Below are 23,882 nucleotides of genomic sequence, written 5' to 3' on the forward strand. Positions count from 1 at the left end.
ATGGCAAGCAATAAATAGAAAGCCCGAGATGCGTTGAGATTAAGGATATTCTTTAAGTACAGACAGTTGCTAAAATACTTTTTTTTATAATTCATCTATCATTATGATGACTATGTACTTGAGTCCCAAAATTGCTTTCTCACACTAACACTATGAATATTACATTCAAGGGCACTCAGCTGAACAACCGGTGCTGTGGCTGTGCCTATCAAATAGAGGCAACCGAACTGCATTCTAAGCAAGAGATTTTCTTGTAGTAAGCAACTGCTTCAGAACTGGTCGTAGTGTGTGAATCTGGCTAAACATTTGGCTTTCTGATAACAAACAAAAAAAAAAAAAAAGTGCTTCTACCTTGCTTTGCATGTCTTTGTTTTCAGTGGTAGTTGGAGGTTGTCTTTGGTTTATCCAACAACCAGGGTTTTTACTTTCTGAATTTCTGGAGTTTATATGTGGTGTGTGGGATAGGGCCACAATTTTTCCTTTTTCCAAATTATCTTGAAGCAGGGAAAGCTCTTTCCCACCACAGGGCAACGGAAACAGCTGAGGATTTAAAACGTGAGCATGCGAAACACCCCACAATTCAAAACAATATTGATTCTTGGAATTTCCCTGCCAGCAATGCATTGGTGAATAATATATATTTTTGCATCTCTGGAACACTAGATGTGTCCAGTGTACACACCTGCAGTGAAAATGTACTCCTTGCTGCGTAAAAACCCTTCGACTTCAAATCCCTCGCTCAAGAACTGGTTAGATAGGACCTGCTCATCGCCTGCTTCCCCATTCTACCAGGTCCTCAAACAAAGGCAGATACAGATTTTTTCTGAGGCTAATGGAAACTTTGTTTCATCACCTCTTCACAATAAAGTTGGCTGGTCAATCAGCCAATTAGTTGGCTGGCTAATCAAGAATTTTTGGGAACACCCATGCTTCTTCAAACAAGTGTCAGCTCAGAGAGGAATGATTCAGCACAGTCTCTTCCAAAATGCACCAGCTGAGCTGTATATAATTTAGGTGTGGCCTCTCTAGAAAGATGGTCAAAATCTGTCTACTTTGTTTAAATACTCAAGGCCCCATTTCACTTCTAAAAAAGGATGTCTGCCTTTATCTGGCAAAAAAATTCCCTCTTCCTCAATTCATGTTACACATCCAGAGAAATGAAAAAGAAACGGTCATTCACTCTACTATCGAATTTGATGGGATGGAGGAAAATTGGTCGAAATAAAAAGACTATATTGAAAAGAACTTTTTCATGTTTTGAATCCATTTATGGTTTAGGTGATTTTTCTGAAAGGCAGCTAAACATGCAGAACTTGATGGGTTTCTGTCTGTATTTGCTGTTTGTGATTAAAGGCAGTTTATAGATTAAAAAATGTCACAACTAATTGTCGTTTTTATAATATATGCAGAAAAAAAGTTATTTACTTGAAAATAGAGTTGCAGTTACTCTGCATGAAGAGCTCCTGCTTGAAATTGAGAGTAGTTCTGTATGAGTTGCTGCACTTTTTTCCTAATATTAAACAATGCATTTTTAGATAACGAAAGATTCATTTTTTTTATCACTTACACTTGGCACTCACTCTTAGTGCTTTCACTAGACTGTCCTTTGGCATTTTACAGATGTGATTAAGTATTGTTATCTCCATATGACAATGGATCAAACGATCTCTAGAACAGTATGTTGACTTTTCCAAGGCAAGAGGAAATTGGCATCAGAATGAGGAACGGAATTCAAGTGTGTAGACCGCTGGTCTATACCACTGGACTGTACATCATCTCATATGTGAAAAAATAAGACAATGGTGGAGAGAAACTAAAATAAGTAGACTAGAGAAGGTATTTTAGGGAGAATTTGAAAATGTTAGATGACCTCACTGATACAGAACTGTAATGCTTTATGAGGAAACTGAGTCAGGAGAGCCGTGAGATGATCATTTCAGGTAGATGTTTGGCATTAAAGAATGGGATTCTATATAAGGTTTTAGGGGTATCTGAAACTAGAGAAGTATCCTAACTATGCAATGCAAAGAGAATATATTTTTATTATAGATAAATTTTAATCCGGAGTCTTCCATAATGGGAATAACTGCTAACGAGGGCTAATGTTCAAGCAGTCCAAGGTCCTCTCATTTCAGAATCTCAGAAATATCAGAATTTAGACTCTGTCCAAATTCTCAGGAATCCCTGTCTTTATCACGGCACTGTGCTGCCCTGTCAAATTTCAGATGCATACTAAGATAAACCCATGGAAAACTTTTAGCCTTGGTTTGTTTGTTTTTTTTTTTCCTTTAACTATATGTGAGAATCTTAGCTCGTGTCTGTATTTGATTAGGTGGAAACATTATTGGTGGTCATGGGAAAGGCACTGGAAATCTTGGAATTAAGTCAGGACACGGGATTTGTTACTGCTTCCCAAGACAGAACTGTTATTGTGAGAAAGATGATATCAAGGGTAAGTCTAATCATTATCTGCTGTTCTTACAAACAGAGGAAAAGATTGATGTATCTACCATCTGTATATATACAGTGATCTAAACTTGTGGGCATGTTAATAAGCTTTATCTTTGGTCAGAGACCGCTAACATAAATTAATTAAGAATGGGCACCTTGACTTCTACTTATGGAGCCTGAAAATCTCCAGAGGGGCTCCAGGGTTACTTCCATCCTTGGCTAAAGATTCTTTTTTATCCATTATTACATGACAAACAGGTTGGTCTTCCTTTGATTTCCAGCAGCATTTGCATTTCAGTGAGACTCACCTGATATTTGCAAAGACAGCTAGGAGAATTAGAATAACAACTTCTATTACTTTCAAGTAAGGCCACCCTCCTAATAATTTCTGAAAATCTCAGTTTCAGAATGTCAGAGACAGCCAGCACCCATTGTGTTAGGAGGAGGAATGGATTACTTTCTTCATTAACCTTTGTTTAAACAGAAAAGCTCTACACAGTTGTTTGAAAAAGATTGAGGATTAAATACTGGTTGTTTTGGGTTTTTTTTAAAATAATTCTTATTGCTAATAATAAATATAACGTGAAATATTTTGCATTAAAACCAAATTGTTTGGAATATATCTCAATTTACTCTTTTGAGTCAATTTTCTGTAGGCGTAAGAAGAAAAAGAGGAAACATAAAGCTTCTTGCTTTTGCCTTTTTCTTTTTTTTTTTTTTTTTTTTTAATTCTAGAAAGATATTGTGCTGTTTCCACTTATTTCTGGGCTACAGGTTACAGATGTAGTTAAGTTAATTACATATCTGAAGTCAGGATTTTTGCATGATGGTGCAAGGACTGTATTTTGGATCTCTCAGTTCCTTCCAGAAGCAGTTCTCTGGGAATGCTGTCTAGGGGCACATACACTTAAAAAAACTTTGTTTCCCAAGTAAGACACTAAAAGTGCTTCTACAAAAGGGGAAGTAGTAAATGGGGAGGTAAAAATGCGTATCACTTTAGAAACAGTTGCAGCATTAGGTAACGTTTTCAGAAATTATTTTTTTAAATACAAAGCCAGAAATATTCTAAGTCTCCTTATAATCTAAAAACTTGAAGAGGAATATTCTTTAATGTCTGACAATTGACATAATGAATTAAATTCACATTTGAAGATGATTTTATTTGATGGGTTGAACGGCTCTAACATAAACTGTTGTCCACAAGCAAAATTCAGTCATATGTCTCCAGAGACATAAGTGGTATCAGAAGATCAATATATGGTAGGCTGGGTCTCAGAGAAGAGTGGCAGAGTTAGCCTACGTCTATAAAGATAAGGAATGTGGGGTCAAGCTACCTATCCTTACATTTACACAGGCAGTTAGGCAAGAAATAGCTGCTGGTGACCAAAATAAAAAAAGAAGAAAGAATTGGTAGGTGCAGTGGGCATATTTGTAAGTTCTCAAATTTCATTGAGAATTAGCTATTAGGTTTTCCTCTAGGTTTTTAAATGACTTTGAGTTCTGTTTCTGTCACACCTGTGTGTGTCGCGTGCACTGCCAAATCAGAAGTAGGAGACAACAAGCAAAGTTCTAAGAAGCTCTTCTTGGTCCACAGAGCAACTATGTGATGAGGTGTGCAAGACTGTGATAGCAGGGGCAGTGCTGCTGTCCTTCATCATCTCTGTGCTGCTTTCCTCCTATTTCATCCATCGTTACCACAAGAATTCTCCAAAGCCACCTATTGCATCCGCAGAAATGACATTCCGGCGCCCAGCCCAGTCCTACCCCATCAGTTATTCTTCCACTAATGTCCGTCGGCCTTCTTTAGATTCCATGGAGAACCAGGTGTCTGTAGACACCTTTAAAATACCAGTAAGCCTGACGTAATTTTGCATGCTCTTTTTCTATGTCTTTCTTGTTCCTAGAGAATGTTGGTTTTGCATGCAGAAAACGTTATGGAAATGCAATCTATTCATAGAAATATCTAACACAAATAACTAAACCAGAAATCGTGTACAGGCAGGGAACTAAAGATACTTAATGAGTAATTGGATAAACCATATATTCTTTTATTGTTTTAATATAATGTAACATCTTAGACCTAATTTGAGCCAATGTTTTTTTTCTAAATTTAACTCTACATTTGACAGTAGCGTGGTTTTACTTTGTCCAGTTAAATACTAATAGTCAGTAGGTTTGTAGTTTCTGTGATAAGCCATAGTATCATGATAAGAGTAAGTTTAAAACAAAACAGACTGTAGGTGTCAGTTGGAGTGTGAGTTTACCCACACTAAGGACTTTTTCCCAGTCACGCTATCATACCTTTAATTTTTTCTGTGTTGAATGACACACTATGCAGGATGCCTGCCAGCTGGTGCGTTTTCATGGGCCGACATGGTAGAGAAACACTGCCGCTTTATATGACATATGTGGCAACATCAAATCTATTTGGATGTTGGATATTGAGGTCTTCACGGACCTTGTACTCCATGTGCTTTAATTTCTTGTCTGGTTTGTACATCTGTCATAATTTTGCAACTGTAAGGCTTAATAGCACTAATTTCATAAGAGGAGGTTTGTTGTCTCTGAACTCTTCAGGGAAAGCCTTATTCCATGAGGAAAACTGATTTATTTCTCTGTGAAGTCCAATTTCACATATTCATTGTGAGTCCTGTATCACTTCATGTTTCATTTGTATCTGATTTCCCAGAGCTGTAAATATCCGTTATCCATAGACTACATGTACGGCCTGGTTTGAATTAGGTGATTTCAAGGTAATGGAAAAACACTCTCAAAATACCTAGAGATTGAGAGGCTTTTATAGGAATACAGTCATATTGATAAAAAGAACGAGCAAACATTGTACAAACAAGTGTACATATTCCTGAAGAAAGTTCTCCTACTGAACACTAATGCTTCGGGTGCAACTAGCCACTCCTTTTCTTGCTTCATCTTATAGGGTTCCTTTTCTGTCCTGCAGGAAGATCCAAAGTGGGAATTCCCTCGGAAGAACCTGGTTCTGGGCAAGACTCTTGGAGAAGGAGAATTTGGAAAGGTTGTTAAGGCAACGGCATTCCGACTCAAGGGACGAGCTGGCTATACCACTGTAGCAGTGAAAATGCTAAAAGGTACATTCACAGCTGGGTCTGAAATGACTTGAAAATTATTTCTTGTATCCTCTGAATGGATTTTAAGAGGGGCTAGCATGAAAGTGAAAGGTCAGCTAAATCCAACCATTGTCACAGCCATTGTACCATAGCAAATGTATTTAATTTTGTTTAGCATTAGTGGACATATTGCAAGGGCTTGTTAAAGCTTTCTGATTTTTTCCCCCTCTCTACCCAGTTTTCTTTGACAAAGCTTTTTAAATGTTATAATCGTGTCAAAAGACATAATAGAGTTAAGTTACTTTTCTGAATGAGAATTCCATTTATTTTTATACTTTCTGATCTGCTTTTCAATTGCTAGGAGCTCTGCCAAACTGGCTTGAATAGCCCAGTGTTGTCTCCTGATGTCTTCAGTTTTCCTTAAGACTTTAAAGCTGGAGGAAAAAAAAGTATGCCTAGATAATGTTGAGACGATAATGTGAGACCTTGAGCTCTTATCCCCATCACTTTTCAGTAGTTTTTAGCCCCAAATATACCTGCTTCTTGCCCATCTAGAAAAAGAAACTGTACTAAAAGAAAAACATGAAAAAATTAATGGTTTTGCTCGGTCTCTGAAGTAGAAAATCTCCAGTATTACTGTACATTTCAGGTGGAAACCATTGTAATGTGTGGGTTTTAGCACCTTCACAGTTATATATGTGAGTATAGATTTTACATATCTAATGTCTGAGGCTGATTTCTAGTGAAGACTTCAGCAGACGTGCAATGATAGTGAAGGAGGTCAGTGGAAATGCTCAAACCAGTTCCTTCAGAAAGCCATTTATTCACCATAGCCCGAAAGGTGAAATAGATATGAAAAGAAAAGTGTCCTTCTCTACTGTCTTGTTTACTAATTCATACGTGCATGTAGTCCCCACATATTAGGCACGTACGAATATATGAAACAGAGGGGAAACAACCTTCAGAAAGGCTTACAGATGCAAGATTTCTTTAGCTGGGCTGCTACCTTTAGCTGAGTGACCTCAACCATTCACTGCTGCTTATAAGTAAAAACATGTAATTATAGGGAAATGTTATACTACTAATTACTATTTCCATTATATGCAAGGTTGTTTTTCTATAAAAAAAACCCAACACATCATCTGCATCTGCTACTTGAGAGAAAAGATGCTGCATATCCCATTGCGTTACCAAAGAAATAAATGCATGACAAAGCGCAAGAGGTTCAGTGCAAAATAGGTCATATGGAGGAAATCTAGGAACTGAGTCTTTTCAGAGTGAAGACTAGTTAACCATTACTTGTAATGCGCAAGTAACGACCTGTGTATCATTATCAATCGGATAGTCTTAATAAATCGGTACATACTTATTTGTGCAGTTAATGTCACTGATTTTCTAGCACATTTTCATCAACAACATGCAACTTAAGAGTTAAGATTCCAAGATGTAGTGGTAAAAATGTTGCTTTCACTTGCAGATAATTTAACATTCAGCTTTCCCTAGCTATTATGAAGGAAAGAATTGACAGAATTGATAATGCGAAGGAGTAACCCTTTATTTTAAGCACCTTATTTTAATAAATTGATCTGACATTTACAGTAATACTTCAGGCCCTAATGAATCCCTTTGTAATGTAAATTACATTGCAGATAGTCACCTGAAATTCCATTTTCCAACTTGACTGTGGAGAACATTTGTCATTCTGCAAATATTTATCTGTTGTTACCGGTTTAACTTTACTGTTAACACGTGACAACTCAAGTATAAGAAGCATTGCGTTAATGGACAGTGGTCTTTCTAATGCTGTCAGAAATTATAAAGGACAGTTATTTTGCTGTCAGGCCAACTTCACCCATTCTTTCCCTGTAACAGATGCAAAGGGGGTAATTTGTCCAAATATTAGGAACTCTACACAGCCTGATCTTTAAAAGGGAACGGTATGTATACCAGTATGTTAATGGAGAAAGTCTCCAGCTTATTGCATAAAACATATCTCCTGCCTGAGCTGTGTAGGTGGGCACAATCATCTGTGGCTAAGAACAGACCAGGGTAGGACTCTCCCTACCTTTCAGTTTGGTGTTACCTACTGGGTAACAGTAGTAAGTAAGAGCAGTAAGTAACTAGCTGAGCCAAAATAGTCTTGGAGCTATGGATGGAGGTTTAAAGGAACAGAGGGATAATTTTTTCAGCCCATTATTACTGCTTTTCTCATATTAATTAAATCTGACCTCTTGTATGATATGAATGCCCGCATTACAATAAAATTAAAGGGGAAAACACCAACCAATAAGTAAATGGGCATTATTCACAATTTGTAAAAACAAGGGCCATAAAGCTTCAGAGCTCATTGTCTCCATTTGTGCAGTATCAAAGTTTGTTTTTCCAGCAGACAAACACGCATGGGAACTTTGTTCTGTTCTTGCGCATGCTACCCAGTTCCAGAGCTAGAAAAATAAGACTTTCTCAGAGGCATTAAGTTGATGTTACTCATTTTTGTTTTACATAAATGCATATTATTTGTAATCCCTATAGTAGTGAGAGACCATCTGATCTTGCACTCGCTGGGGTAGAAGACTGAAGCCTGGGTGGAGGTTCAGACTATAAGATAATATATGGCAGATACAAACATACAGTAGAACAGAATAAAAAACTATCATGACCGGGGCAAAGTATTAGCACATGTATTTTAAATGGATATGTAAATAAATCCTTTGGGGCTTACAGCCTTTATGGAAAAACATACAATACAGTACTAAAGATCAGAAGCTGAGCTTGTTTTTTATTAGCCTTCAGTAAAAGTGACCACATACTTGCCAACTGCCCAGTAATAACACTCTGTAGGAACTATCCAGGGAGGTTCCGTGTGTCAGAGAGATAAAGGATGAGGCAGAAAAAGGGTTACTCTGACCTGCGGTGTCTTTATGACTAAAGATCTCCTTCAAGCCTGAGTGCGTTCAAAGAGGAAGTTTGTTAGAATTCTGCAAAAACAAAATGCTTGAAAGCTTAAGAAAGCCTCTAGAGGCTATATATTGCCATACAATTCCCACTGACGTCAGCAAAGTCTGCATATATGTCTCCCTGTAAAGTCAGCCTGAACTGTACATTTAACTTCTGAACTCTAAACCTGGATGTGTGCTACAAGTGTAAGGCAGTAGATTAGTGGATTTTTATTCTGTCAGAAAATGTATTGAGGAGGAGGAGGGCTATATCATGGGAGTTAACTGAGCGAATCTTGTTTGATCAACATCAAATCTTGGTTTCATATGTTTCTGAAGCTTTGATTGCAATGATTCACCCTAAAAAGTTGCTTTCGAACACTAGAAAAGGTCTGTAATAATTTCATGGCATCTTCAAGACGTTATGGACTCTGGTCCTGGTTGTTGGCTGACCCGCTCTTCCTGTAGTCATCTGTATCGGGGCAGAGTGTTGATTATAGCAGGTTACCAAGGCCGAACAGCAGCAGTCCCATTCACTTGGTTCTGATACGAATGTGGAGATGAGGAAATTTCCTGTGGGGAAGTATGGAGTTTTCCAGCCTCTTGCTAATTCCAGGAGAAACGGTTGGTCTTATACTTCAGACATATGTAGAGAACTCTTGAGTAACGCTTTCCTAACCACAGCTGTGTGTTTGGACACTCTCTGCAGAAAATGCTTCCCAGAGTGAGCTGCGAGATCTACTTTCAGAGTTCAACCTTCTGAAACAGGTGAACCATCCTCATGTCATCAAACTTTATGGAGCCTGCAGTCAAGATGGTAAATATTAGAAACTCATTATTGAAATGAAAATGTCGAGCAAAGAAATAAAGAGCGATTCATTGATGGGTTTGGACCACTGCTTAATAATTGCTGAGCACCTTTTAAATTTGCCACTAGCTGAAAAAATGAGGGACCTATAAGAAAAGCAATGTTTTGAAGGCAAGGGGAAATGCTAATTCAGTGTAACTGAGCATTCTTCCTGTGGTTTTCTTCAACACACATCTTGATTATAAGCTATTGATATTTAACAAACCGACTACTTCCAATCAATACATACTTTTATGTTATATATTTAACAAACCGACTACCAGTTCTCTTCCAATCAATACATACTTTTATGTTATGTTGATGCTTAGTAAGTCTTTTCAAATATGGGTTATATTTGAAGTTTAATGGGGTTTTCATTATTGTTGTTGTTATTCATACAAAAACAATGCTTTGAGGCTTGAGCCAGGGAGTGAGATCTCCCTTTAGGGAAAAAAACCCAACCAACAAACACACAAACTAAAGAAGACAGCTACAGACGCTTTTGTTAAAATAGAGTTGGATAGTTAGATTGATACTCAGCTCTTCTCCTCTGTCACAAAGCTATTGTCTCCCTCTTGTGAAATATTTGCTAAAAGCCACACTCGTGGAAAGCTGTATTTCAAGGGGGAAAATTTTCAGACACATGCCTTATAAACTGCCAATGAAGCAAATTTTCATTGTTGTGCATAGGAATTGATCTGAAGAATTTGTTTGCCTTAAATGAAGTTGCATCGCAAGATCCTCTTCCTTTTGCATCTGTAATTATGCAGCATAAAATCACCATATGCGTGTTGCAGCCTTGGGCCTGCCTTCTTTGCCCACCCAGTTCTCTGGCAAGTGGCACTTTCAGTTGTAGACAGAGAATATAATTCAGGACTGAGTCATCTCTGAGTCTTAGTAAGGTAATGAACCAGCAGGGAGGGACTTTTTTTTTTTCTTTTCAGTACAATGTATTTTTTTCATCCCCAAGGAAGTGAATTGTTTCTGAGTCACAGGCTTTTAATAAATATCGAGTTAATTCATTGCCATATGGGGTGGGAGGACTTTGATACAACAGACAAATGTATTTAGTATTAAAGCTCTGAGTGGATATTATTCATGTCGGTAATGGGGAGGAGAAACTAATGGATTGAAATGTCAGAATGTTTCTAAGTGCTCTGAAAAGGCACCGTAAAGACAACACTGGAATTAGCAGATGATTTGTGAGCTCAGTATCACACACTCCAGAAGTGTTTTGATTTTAATTTTTTTAAAAGTTTCTCTAAGTTGGCCTGTTTCACAGATCCGGTATGTAAGAAGGTTGTCTTTTTTTTAGTCTCAAATTATCTAGAGGAGGGAATATAACAAGAGCCTGAATTCTGCTTTGATTTAGGCTGAAACTCAGTTATTTTGCATAGAGGATGTAAGCTAAAAATACTCTATGATTCCGTGGCTGATTCAGTGCCTTTTACGTAAAGGCCAGAGGTGTCTGGAGCCTTTGACTGTTCAAAACAATGTGTTGATTAGAACAGACTTCTTTGAAAAGATAAAATAAAGTGGTTATCTATTAATTGTTTACTTATCAGGGTGTTTGTTTATTTCAGGCCCGCTGTATTTAATTGTGGAATATGCTAAATACGGCTCCTTGCGCAGTTTTCTCAGAGAAAGTCGAAAAGTAGGACCCAGCTACATGGGTAGTGATGGCAACAGAAATTCAAGTTATTTGGATAACCCTGATGAGAGAGCCTTAACAATGGGAGATCTGATCTCATTTGCATGGCAGATATCGCGCGGAATGCAGTACCTTGCAGAAATGAAGGTAGGGCAGTGTAATAGTGATGTGAGCGTGTCCTTGTGATACATGGACATGTCAGCAGTCGGTTCCTCCACAAAAGCATAAAACCCTATTATTGGTTTCTTCCAAAAGCTTGTCCATCGTGATTTAGCAGCCAGAAATGTACTGGTGGCAGAAGGACGCAAAATGAAGATTTCTGATTTTGGCCTCTCCCGTGATGTATATGAAGAAGATTCATATGTCAAGAGGAGTAAGGTACAGTGCACATTAAAAACAGTAGTGGGAATTACTACATAATCAAGAAAGTGAATTTATACTGCAAGACTTGAGCACACAAGAAAAAGACAATAGCTATTTTTTATTAACTTAGAACAATTCTCTATTTTAAAGAAATGAAGATGAAGCAAAATTATGAGCTTAATCAGTGGGACAGCAATATATAGATGTGTAAAACATGTATCATATTTAAGTCACCATTGCCTCCTCCACCTCTTTTTGTTAACTCACCAACAAAACCAATTTCTTTCTAATATTTAAAAGTTAATAAAAGTAGAAGAAGGGTCGCTATGATGATTAAGCCCTTGGAGCATCTGACATGCAAGGAGAGGCTGATAGAACTGGGTCTGTTTAGCCGGGAGAAAAGAAGGCTCAGGGGGACTTTATTGATGTGTATAAATACCTGATGGGAGGGAATAAAGCCAACAGAGCCAGGCTCTTCTTAGTGTGGTCCAGTGACGGGACAAGAGGCAATCAGGCGCTATTTCAAATATGAGAAATTCTATTTAAAGAAAAGAAAATACTTTTTTACCGTACCAGTGATTGAACACTGGAACAGGCTGCCCAGAGAATCTCCATCTCTGGAGATATTCAAAACCTGGCTGGAAATGGTCTCAAGAAACCTGCCGTGGCTGACCCTGGTCTGAGCAGAGGAGTGAGGTCCCTGCCCACCTCAGCGGATCCATGATCCCGTGAAAAGTTGCAAGACAATATGTAAAGAGTAGGATGAGATCTGCTGTTATTTCAAAGCAATGCACCAAACAGTCTGTAATAAATTATTTCTTTTTCTTAAGGCTAGAGAGTTCACACAGGATGCTTAAAAATAGCTTGTGTTTTGTTAATGTAAATACAGAAGAATGACACCTTTGTTCATTGCAGGAGCTTTTAGTTATTAACATTTTCACAGGTAGAGTGGAGCCCGTTTTTAAAGGAGGTGGGCCCTCTCATTTATCCAGTTCTCCATCACACTGCTTGAAAACACAAAGAAAAAACTCCATCATTTTTCTCTGTCTCTTTTCTTATTTATAATTAAAAATATAAACAAAAAAATCCCAAGGAGCTGGAAAAAATGCAGCCAATTTCTATAAAGATCCTAATTTCAGGAATTAGTACATCTATGCAGAAGACTTGAGGCAAAGCTGTCCTACAAATACTTCCAAATGTATGAAAGATACCAAATCTTAATCAAAATGGTACATCACAGGTCAAGGTAGATTAGGAGCTAATGCTACCTGCCAGAGGTTATTTAAAGCAATTCTATTTGGCCTGCCACAGTAAATTATTGTCGGGTGCCCAGATATAGTTCTGTCTGCTCGCAGTGCTCGTGGCAGGATTCAGCATACAGTAATGTTTCACCTGTTGGGCTACGCAAAGGAATCTTGATGGAAAGATGAGTTGTTGAGTCACATCACTACTCCCCCGAAAAGAAATGCTTGAGCATAATAACTTTGAGTCTAAGAAGATAAGTTAAGGCTTGTCATTTACTTATTCTTTTACAAAAATACTGTCAGATACAGCAAGCCAAATCCTGCTTTCTGCCTGTTTGCCTCCACCTGTCACTGACATCAGTGGAACTTTTACAAGTCAATCCCAGGCCAGACTGTAACATTCACTAACACTATTTTCTATTGACTCTAAGATGAGTAGTGTTGGTTCAGTTCCCTCTATGACTTAATGTGGAAGAGTTGCCAACAGAAGTTTTTGCGTGTGAAAATTTTAGATTTGTATGAAAGGATTTCCTTAAATACTGTGCATTTTCAGTTTAGCTTTCCCTGTTTTTTCAGGTCAGTTTGTGTGAATGTTTCGGTTTTTGTTTCTTTTCATTGCAAAGAAAAAAACCTTTTAGAAGATATGATCATATGTAAAAGGGCTTTGTCGCATTCATTTAGCTGTCTTCTGATGTATATGTTTTACATTGATCTGTACCAGTTGCTCTGCATTTTAAGAATGATGCATTTACATAACGGCAGTTTCATATTATTTGGCGTGATGTAGATGTGCTGAATGGATATTTTCTCTTCGGAGACACTCATTACCATAGTATTCTTCACAGCCTAACCAGCATCTGTCTGCTTGCATAGGCAAACAGGGAAAAGAAAAAAATTGAGAGGAAGGAAGAGAAGGATAAGTTTCAAATCCTACTAAAACAGTTGTTGCATATATATATATATGTGTGTGTGTGAATGTCATGAGAACAAGAAGTAAGGCATATGAATGCTAGTGATACTCTGAAGGTTATGAAACATCTCGGAAATTTAGCAAAGCTAGATTTTCATGAATATCTGGGGCAGATTTCTCAGATTTTATCAGTGAATTTCTGCCAGTGGAAAGTAGCAGCTTGCAGATTCAATTTAGTAACCGAATGTGACTGTCCAAGTACACTTCTGAAACCAAAGGTATTTTAACATCTAAGTGCTTCTGTTTATGCATCATCACCAATATAAATGGATAGCTCTTCCTCTTCAATGATCATTCCCCATCATTTTTGCATTTGCACACTTCCCAAAAGCAGTGGGGTGGATCCTGTTAGAAGACAGACATTCATGTTTGAAGAATATAACTCTTTAGATGAAGCCCTTTGTTGAGCGGAGAGTTGAGTTTATCTGACTTAAACTGGTGACCATCTGGAAAAAAAACATACCACTTCATTGTACACAATTAGATTATGGACGTGTGTGGAATGAAATGAATCAGTGATTTTAACAACTCTTACAAGTGCTCTCCTTACTGTTTTTGTTATGAAATGACAATGCTTGTCATTCATTAGAGTATGGATGGAGTATCTGTTACGGTTTTGAAGATAAATACCTTGGTTTTCCACTTGGAAACAATTTTCTGACCATTAATTGCATTGGTTTTTTTTCCTCCTAGGGTCGGATACCTGTTAAATGGATGGCCATAGAGTCCCTATTTGATCATATCTATACAACACAAAGTGATGTGTAAGTGTAACTTCTTGCGTTCTTTATGGTTTATGTACTTGTTTAAGGAGATAAGGGAGGAAGCACATCAAGGTACACAGTAGCCAAAGCTGTTACTCTTACAAAGAGATGTCAAGAACACAGCCTGGATGACACCATCAGCTGGCAACGATACGTAAGATTTTTGCTATTGAATTAAATCTGGAGAAAATACTATCAGAGGTATTTAGGTATGTAATTCCTGATGAAATCAACAAGGGTTAGATCTGTTCATGTGACATGGTTGATTTTGAATATATAGACACAAATTATTGGTCTTTGCTAAAGATAATGGTCATACCCAAACTTTCTGGTTCCTGTTCATCACTTGTCTGTAACGCTTGCTGGCAGATGGGGGATGAGTGGGATGAAGGGAAAAAGAATTTAACACCTGGCCTCACTCCTATTGAAATCAATGACAAAACTCCAATTAATTTTACTGACAGCGAGCTCAGACCTTAGGGGAATAGTCCCGTTCCCGTGCCAATATGCAAGTTCATTTGCGTGATTAGGGAAACGGAGATCTTGAAGACAGATATGCTCTTTCCCCACCTGTGATGATTAGGTGGCAAAGCTACCAGAGCTAAGCTGTTTTCATATCTGATAGGCAACAAGCCAGGCAGAGGAGTGTTTGCGTACATTTAACTCAGGTTACTTTCATTTCTTTCTCTCTGGGATGAATGATGCTTGTGACTCATCACCAGGCAGACACTGTAAAACTAAGTACTATTCATTTGGGAGAAAAACCTCTAAGGGACTGCAAAAGCAGCAGTATTTATGCCTGATTTTCTGCTAGGTAGCATTTCTATACTTTTAAAGTTGCCCTTGAAAGAGGCTCTGACTAAAGTAATGTTTTCATTAAACTCAAGTGGAGTAAAACATACCTATCTCCATGACATTTCACTTTTGCAATAGCAGTATGTGCAAATAGGAACCTTTTGATTTGCACTTCTAAAATTATTTACGTTCACTTTTTACTCTTCTCTCTGCAGGTCAGAGCAGCTTTAGTGAAATAAAGTATTTTGCTTGCCTTCGAAATTCCTTACCAAATGAATTTCCAAAATATTTTCATTTACTTTGTTGCACTTGGAGTAAGACAAGAAAAAAGATTGGGGTAATTTTTGGGAGAACATCACTTTTACTTAGGTCTGCGTACAAGTTTTTCTATGCCTCTTTTTATCCTCCTCAGAGTATCCAGTGTGCTGACCTGCTTCTCTACAATGACTTTTCCCAGAGAATTGTTAAAATTCTTTTAAAAACTCCTTAGCATATTTTTAATTTCTTCATTTTCTGCAAAACAGATTTGCCACTATGGTTTGGGGCCAGAACAGATTGTGTTGTCGTGTAACTGCCTCTTCTTTGATTGTTGATTGATCTTCTGGATCCAACACCATTCCTCCCTGTTTTCCTGATGGGCTGTTGTCAAGCCCAGGAGCTCATCTCTTGTACGTGCGATGCCATGCCATGCAGAGATTGCCCAGCTGGCATCAAGCAAGCTAGCTCAGAGCCCTGGACAGCATGCTGGTGCTGTGTAGCTTTACTGCTTCCCAGATCTGGATGAGTATCTCCATGTAAAGCCATGCTGATTTACCAGCTTTCTCAGACATGCATCAGGTATTCTTAACAGAGCACGGCATTGCGCTTTGTAGGTCTGCTGCAGTACAATGCCATAAAAGGTCTCAATATCTGCCACGCTTACACGGTGCCTTTGACTCACTGGTGAGGTCACCTTCACTATTCATGTCATAATACATGAAGTAATCTGAGTGTTATATAGCAGCTCCTAACATAGCCAAGTCCCTACAGAACAGTACTGAGACACATAGAAAGTTGCAAAGCAAACCTTTCCAGCACTAGGTTCCACGAATCCCATTCAGCAGCAGCAAACTGATAAATTAAGTACTTTTCTGCAGCATTTATTGTTATTTTAGATAATTATACTCACTGAAAATACTATTTTAGGAGTATTCTTTGTCATTTGTGGTGATATAATGATATTTTAGGTGAGCATATATATTAATATACTCAACGACCATTCCAATGTGCTCTTTTTTCCCTGATACTCTGTGTTTCTATTTTCCAGCCTCTTCCTTCTAAAGCCTTTCTATGTAGTTAGTGGTTAGCAGTGCTTAATAGCAGTACCACTTGCCAGCATTTACAAAATCCCTTTTTGCTTCAGAGGTCGATGACATCAGTGGAAAGCTAGCCTGCTGTCTGCCTCTTCACAGATTTTTCTTTCCTGGATTTTTCTGTTCGCATTTTTATTTAGGAATAAATATAGCTCAATGGGAAATTTTTCATCTCCCATTTCTGCTCCTATAGTACTTAATTTGTAGAATGATTTGAAAGCATTGCAGCATTGTACAGCATTCTATTCTAATATGGCCATTTACTAAACAACTTTAAGAAATTATTCATCTGAACCCTCCTTCCATATTCTGTAAAACTCCTCTTAAGCAGAAAAGGTGGACTTTAAAAATAAAACTTGCCATGCTACAAAGTTTATTTGAATTAATCGTGGACAGAATTATAACCTGATGGCAGAGCATAATTGGCTTCAAAAAGGGGTATGAGGAGGTACATTAATAAAGTATATGAAAATGCTGTAAATATTCATTAGCTTTCAAGAATGTGCAGAGTGATTAAAAATTAATTCAATGAATGGCATCAGGGAGCAAAACGGCAGTGTACCACTTAGGACTGTGTGACACTCACTTCGGTTTCTCTGCCCATTTTGGAAGTTTTATTGCTGGACTTCTGGTGTAGCTGCTGTTCTTTAAAATGTGAGAAGCACAGGTGGAATGTAGTCAGACAGGAGGTGAGGTTTGTGGCTAACATTTTGAGATGGAATTTTCAAAGGGAATTAGACGCTGCTGTTTGGTTTGGTGTTAGGTGTGTAATACTAACTAAAATTTTATTAAAAGTGGAGTTTTCACAGAAATTGCCCAATGATGAAAGCACAAAAGCTAACATTTGTAATAAATTGTATGTAACTTTGCTTCCAGGTGCATCCCATTGAGTATCCCCTTTGAGTGAAACAGTGTTGGCTGGTTTCCTTTATTTTGAACATCCAAATTTTGGCAGTTCTGTCAGTTGAGCAGATTCAGAATAATTTGTAGCTTCTTTGTGTCTCAAAAAAGCCTTCCACGAAGGAAAGAAAAACACTTTTCCCTCTCTTCCCCTGACCTGCACTCAAAAAATGGACTAATTTAATCCATCTAAATATTTCCAACTCATTGAACAAGGTCTTTTTGTTTGAGGTTGTCAAGAAAATAGGTTAAAAAAAGTTACCATTTCTTCTCTTAATTTCAGAAAACAGTTTCTTCTGTCTTCTGTTCTATGTTAAACTGTATTTTAGGCATTTGGCATTTCCAGAATAAATTCTTTCCTCTTCTCTCATCAACTCTAAGATGAAAATTAAGTCTTGAATTGCTGAAACAGCCTAGCAGACAAGCTGAAATCAAAGGTGTTCTTATGATCAAAATAAACACATTGTGCATATAAAGGAACACAACCTCATAGTCAAGACAGCAAACCAGTCCCTTGGTAACCGATTGAACCAGCCTGTGTAAATTTAGACAATTCTTTCTGAATAGGATTATAAAGGCTAATTAGGGAGGTTAGAATCCCTCTGTAGCCAAAGGAAAAAGCGAGGCACCTCCAGGAGCACTGTACAGAAGAGGAACAAGCCTGTGGGCTGGGCCACCATGGGAAGGACTTTCTGCTTTCTAGAGAAGATGGGCCTTCTCGGGATACATTTAGCTTTTGTCAATGGATAAAAGAGACATATCCCTGATCTCTACTGTCCTGGTTGCTAATCTTTTTAATGAATGGTATTTGGGAACAAGGATGGCCCTATATGCATCTGTACAGCCCCTCTGGCTCAGCAATGTCTTGAATTTGGTTGGGTTCTCAAAACATACTGGAAAGAGATTGGGTGAAAGAGACACTAAGCTCTTGAAAGCTACCACTCTAAATAAAAGCTCATTTTCTCTTTTTCAGGTGGTCATTTGGAGTTCTGCTATGGGAGATTGTAACTTTGGGAGGCAACCCCTACCCAGGTATTGCTCCAGAAAGACTCTTTAACCTCCTAAAAACAGGCTATAGAATGGAGAGACCAGAAAACTGCAGTGAAGAAATGTAAGTAGCTCTTGATCTGATTAGATTCAAAAAACATCCCTTGAAACGTTAAAAAAAAAAAAAGTTTAAATAAATACCACATAAATATTACCCTGTATATCTCAGAAGTATAATCAAAATATGTAATGCCTAAAAGAATGTAATAAAATTAGTGAACAGTAAAGTGCAGGAAAAGACTTTCCAACAGAATGCTTGCAGCTACATCCAAAATATTTGTAGGATATCAAATAACACACTTGCCAAACAATTAAAAGTTTGAATATGCAAAACTATTTGGAAGGAGGAGAATTTCATAAAACACAGTGGTAACTGAAATATTCAAGAAAATGTTTCAGTACTTTTCTGCAAATGAGATGGATGTTCCATCCACAGTCATTGTCTATTAGTTGTCCTGGCATTGCGTAGGAGACAGGATACCTTGACCTAGAAATCTATACCCTAGAAAACACAAATTTTCTGTGACTTGATAAGCCCACGGCAATTTCTTTTCTATTTGCAGACAGTTCATATTTTATTGGCTGATTTATTAAAACACTCTCAGTGTGAAATATCTTATCTCTCGTGGTTCTTCTGTGGCATTTGGAGATGAGGCATGATTTTATGTTCAGCATGCAAGTCTGGTCATGGTCAGCTATTTTTAGGTAGTTACTAGGCTATAATCACTATGATGTCTCTTTTGACTGATTTTCAACATGAAGGACACTTCGGCCATATCCGGGCTGAGAAAATACAGTATAAATAATATAATTTTATTTTTTTTAATACCATGTACAGAGAAAAATCACCAAGGGTTTCTGAATTTAGGGCAGGGTAGAAGTTTACAAGAGTCACTGGCAAATACCCTCTAGCAAAGACTTAATATTTAAATTGTTTTTGTTTGTTTTATCCCAACAGGGAATAAGACTTAATTCCACAAACATATGTTATATCATTGATAATTATTAGGTTAGGCAAGCTGACCATGTCCGAGTTGCTTTTCTTATTCAAGCCACATCGTGGTTTTCTGAAGGGTTTAGATTTTGTTTGTTTTACTCAGAAATTTTCCTGACAGCCTTTGAGAGCCCGCTTTAAGGACCATTTTTCTTAAATTGCATTCTCCACTCAAGTAAGGGTGAGGGCAAGAAAGCAGTGCTTTTCAATAGCTTGCTGTAGTTCTTGTAGCCAACTATTTCCACAATTAGAGCAATTTTGTGACTAGATCACCTAATCCTGAAAACACTTGAGCTAGCAAACTAACATGAACGGCACAGGTTGGAGAGTTACACATCCACAATTTGGCCAATGTCTGTCTGATAGTCACTCAACTGTAAATCTTTAATTCCGCTCCTTTTTGTTTCCGCGCTGTATGCTATAGAAGACAGTTAAAGACAGAGTAAGAATAGATATAATCAAAGAACAATAATAGCAGTAATCAAAAGAATGTTAGTTTGTGCAAGTAGTCTTAGGTTAGGCTTCACTTTGAAGAAAAGTTTACAGAAACTTTTCAGAATTAAAATAAATGAAGAACAAAATTCTACTTTCTGATATAACAACAGAGTTTTTCAGGTTGAGAGACGCACATCAGTAATGATATACAAATGTCTTCACAGTCATATGCAAACAAAATCAGTTAGAAAACTGGCATGCTGCATCTACATGAGGTGGTCCTTTGAGAAAGTGAAAATCATGAAAGAAATCTAAGACTAAAGTCCTTCAAGGACAGCCAAGTGCATCATCTTTTAAACTCATAAAGATTCATGAAAATAAAAGCTCATTCTTGTGAATGTCAAGTTGTTGATTCAAGGCAATGTTGAACAGAGCACACAACAAAGATTGATGTACTTGTGGATGGCCTTCATGCCACAGTTCACCTTCAGTGCTATAAATTATTTGAGCAGAAGCATGACCCACTTCTAACAATTTATTTATTTTTTCACCTTGCGGCGGGTCACAGGTACAACCTGATGTTGCGCTGCTGGAAGCAAGAACCCGATAAAAGACCAACATTTGCTGAAATCAGCAAGGAACTAGAGAAAATGATGGTGAAGAGTAGGGTAAGTGTGGGGAAGCATGAGTTCTTGAAAATTTTTGTGATCATCTGAGTTTGAATATACAAAAATAATGAGTTTTTTTAAGAGAAGTAATTTACTTTTAATAAAATTTTGAATTCTTCCAAATGCATCCAGCTTTTTGAAAACAGTACTACTTCATAGTACTACTTCATATAGTGGCTTTGGTGACTTCAACCCTAAATGCAGACGAGTTACCCTTAATCTGTCTAGCTTCCTTAAATAGAAAAAAAGAAATTAAAAAAAAAAACCAACAACAGTGAAAAGTTATTCCTAAATTGCACTCCTAAACAAATAACCCTAGGAAGCCTAGAACTAGAAGAATGCAGTATTTTTTTGAATCCCATTTAGTTATATGATGATAGCAGCAGAGATACAAAAGCTGTTCGATTCCAACGTTCTGAGTTACTTTAAAACTATTATAATTCTGTATAGACTTTCTTTGAATTAATGGATGCTGAGGTCTAAAACTAAGTCGAAGTTGCATATATTTATAAAATGTATACATACCTACTTGCACACAAACACTTGTTTCTTTTATTTTTTTAATCTACTAGTTAAGGGAAGGGGGGCAGTTACAAATGAAAAAGAGGAAATACAGCATCCATTATCAGATTTGAGAATGTGATGGCATTTGCATTGGGTGCAAAAAGGACTAATAAACAAATGGGAAGAATTTTGTTCAGAATCTGAAAGTAAAAATAAGTTCTAACTTAAAAATGGCAAAGTGAAATGTCTTCGCTGTACATTAAATCACTCTGACTTGTCAACCACTAACTTAGAGCTGCTGAGAATCAGTATGCAAGTGATAGACTTGTAGTACAGAGGCCGGGAGGTTTTCTGACATTTTCATCACAATTAAAACCAAAGCAAATCCAAAATAGAGCTCAACAAATTAGTCATATTTCTTCCTGCCTTCCTGAATGAAAAATTCTGAAGATCTTTCAGTTTATAAAATTGGGTAACTTTACCTCCTTAATTTCAGTAAATTTCCAAAGGAAAAGCTATTTTGAAAGTAAAAAGTATATTTTAGATTCGTTGAAAATGCTTCATATTTCGTTTTTTGCATCAAAGCAATTCAGCAGCATAGATGAAAACCTATGAATTCTTATGGCTGACCTAAATATTTAGTTTTAGAACAAAAGCAGCAAAAGCTTTATTTGGCAATACTTACACAGCTAATTTTATACATGATTATGTAATAGTTTTTGTAAAATGATGAGAAGATGCGAGTACCTTCTCCTTTAAGCGCACATACGTAGCTATAGATATATTTCAGGCATACATATGTATCAGGCATAACAGAAACTGAAGGTCAGACAAATCAGTGAGCCCAGCCCTTGAACTTCTCGGTTACTGTACTGAGGTACAGAATTAAGGGAAGTATTAATGTCTCTAGCATGTCTAGTGCTCTGGCAAATACGATGCTTCCAAAGGTGCTATGGCTGCAGAAAGGGAGAGCCTACTCAGGTGCCAGAGGTGCTATCGAAAGACAAATGCAGTGGGGTCTGTAGTTACTTGTTTTCAAGAAACCAGATGCACGCTTAGCTTTTACACCTAACCAGCAACACTGCTGCATATGTTAACCGAGGTTTATCCTTGTTTGCTTCTTAGGACTACTTAGACCTTGCGGCTTCCACACCTTCCGATTCCTTACTTTATGATGATGGGCTCTCAGAAGAGGAGACACCACTCGTGGACTGTAATAATGCTCCCCTCCCTCGAACCCTCCCTTCCACATGGATTGAAAACAAACTCTATGGTAGAATTTCACATGCATTTACTAGATTCTAGCAACACAAAAAAAAAATGATTTTTCTTCTGCACTGTTCTCAGACTCTGTAACCCCATTACAGTGTTTCTTGTCTGAATGAAGCCAATCAAAATTTGCTTGGAAGCTTCTTTTGGGTTTTTTTGTTTGTTTGTTTTTTTCTTTTGGTAAATGTCAAAGTTTGCATCAGGATCATCCTTTAGTCATTTTGCAGCTGTGTTTAAAATAAACGTTTTTAAAAGGATGTGAAAATAAGTAAAATGACTAGATATCATACAGTAAAAGAAAAAAAGATCAGGGAAGTATTCTCAGGGGAAATATAAAATGCTAATGAGTATCTAATTCAACTATCCTGTTGGGGGAGGCTAGAAACATTTAAAGTATGTTAGATTCTGCACCTCTAATTTAAGCAATATACTTTTTTTTTTTAAAAAAAATACTGGTTTTTGTCATAGCTCAATGATAGGACCCATCTGTAACACTTGTCATTTATCAAGATGGATTTCTAAATTTCAGCTGCATTCTGGATCCATAGCTGAAATATCTATTTAATGTATCATAGAATGAAACCAGAGTATTATATACAGAGGGTAGAAATACTGTATATAAGTGTTATATACAGACTAAATCAACATGTGAAGTCCTTTGAAAATTGAATTAACAATGGGCATTTTGAAAATACTCAGCTGTTTTCACGTCCTTTGATTTATTATGAAAATGTCAGTACTAAACCTTGATTGAATGATGTAGCAAGTGTTTTTAAAAAGAACATATGCTTTCATATTGTGATGGTGAGATGGACAGTAAAAATGGTTCTTGCCAAAACTCCTACATTTTGTCTCCTGATTAAATATTCTCCATGTTTTTAGATATTTACTAACATCACAGATATTTTTTTCATTCTTCAAGCAGTATGACTTTTGAAAAGTTGGATCTTTTAGCTTAAAAGTTGCCATTAATACATGGCTTTCGGTCTATTTTTTTATCTATACCCTAGCTATAATTTTCTTTAATAGGTTCCCCCAACTCACGTTCGCTTTGGGGCACTTAGTGGCCAGATTGTTAAAAGAATGCAGTAACAGACAAAGTCGCCACCAAGGTTGATGGCAGATGCTGAACGCTTAATAAGTAACAAAATCAGATTTCTGTTTTTGAAAATCTCAACTCCAGTATGGTTCTCTGCTTGTACAGCTGGATCAACATGGTGCTAAGCACTCTACTTCCGTTTTGGTGATCACCTGTGCCTAAACTGAGCAGCAGTTACTGGATTCAATGCAAATAATTACATGCCTGAAATACACGTTTAAATGCTGAATCAAGACAAGAGTGCTCAGGACTTTGTTGGACTTTACTCAGTTGTGCTCCTGGGATTTCCTAAAATTAAGCAGGGAACCCTGGTGAGGGTGTGAGAGTGTGCCCAAAACCTTGCTGAAGCCAAAGGAAAGGCGCCCGTTTAAGTAAATGGAAATACTCTGTCGTTGGAATAGACTTTGGATCCTGTCCCAAATAGGTCTATTAATTCTTGGAGCACTTCCTGTACAGCAAGAACTTCCTCTTGCTAAGCAATATATCGCTACGCGATTGTTAAAAAAT

The 23,882-nt window shown here is 37.3% G+C and overlaps 1 protein-coding gene across 1 annotated transcript in view; it reads left to right on the forward strand.

The window, feature by feature from the left end:
- RET (ret proto-oncogene) overlaps positions 1 to 22,427 on the forward strand; it is a 40,581-nt gene extending 18,154 nt beyond the window's left edge. Inside the window, exons 11-20 of the mRNA XM_009884575.1 lie at positions 2,333 to 2,452; positions 4,046 to 4,302; positions 5,411 to 5,558; positions 9,183 to 9,290; positions 10,904 to 11,118; positions 11,227 to 11,349; positions 14,242 to 14,312; positions 18,333 to 18,470; positions 20,404 to 20,503; positions 22,133 to 22,427. Of these exons, the coding sequence (XP_009882877.1) occupies positions 2,333 to 2,452; positions 4,046 to 4,302; positions 5,411 to 5,558; positions 9,183 to 9,290; positions 10,904 to 11,118; positions 11,227 to 11,349; positions 14,242 to 14,312; positions 18,333 to 18,470; positions 20,404 to 20,503; positions 22,133 to 22,312 (1,460 nt within the window). The 3' untranslated portion in view covers positions 22,313 to 22,427. The remainder of the gene's footprint in view (positions 1 to 2,332; positions 2,453 to 4,045; positions 4,303 to 5,410; positions 5,559 to 9,182; positions 9,291 to 10,903; positions 11,119 to 11,226; positions 11,350 to 14,241; positions 14,313 to 18,332; positions 18,471 to 20,403; positions 20,504 to 22,132) is intronic.
- The last annotated feature ends 1,455 nt before the right edge of the window (positions 22,428 to 23,882 follow it).

The sequence above is a fragment of the Charadrius vociferus genome, unplaced genomic scaffold (genome assembly GCF_000708025.1).
Source record: "Charadrius vociferus isolate BGI_N301 unplaced genomic scaffold, ASM70802v2 scaffold655, whole genome shotgun sequence".
In the NCBI taxonomy this organism is placed as follows: Eukaryota; Metazoa; Chordata; class Aves; order Charadriiformes; family Charadriidae; genus Charadrius; species Charadrius vociferus.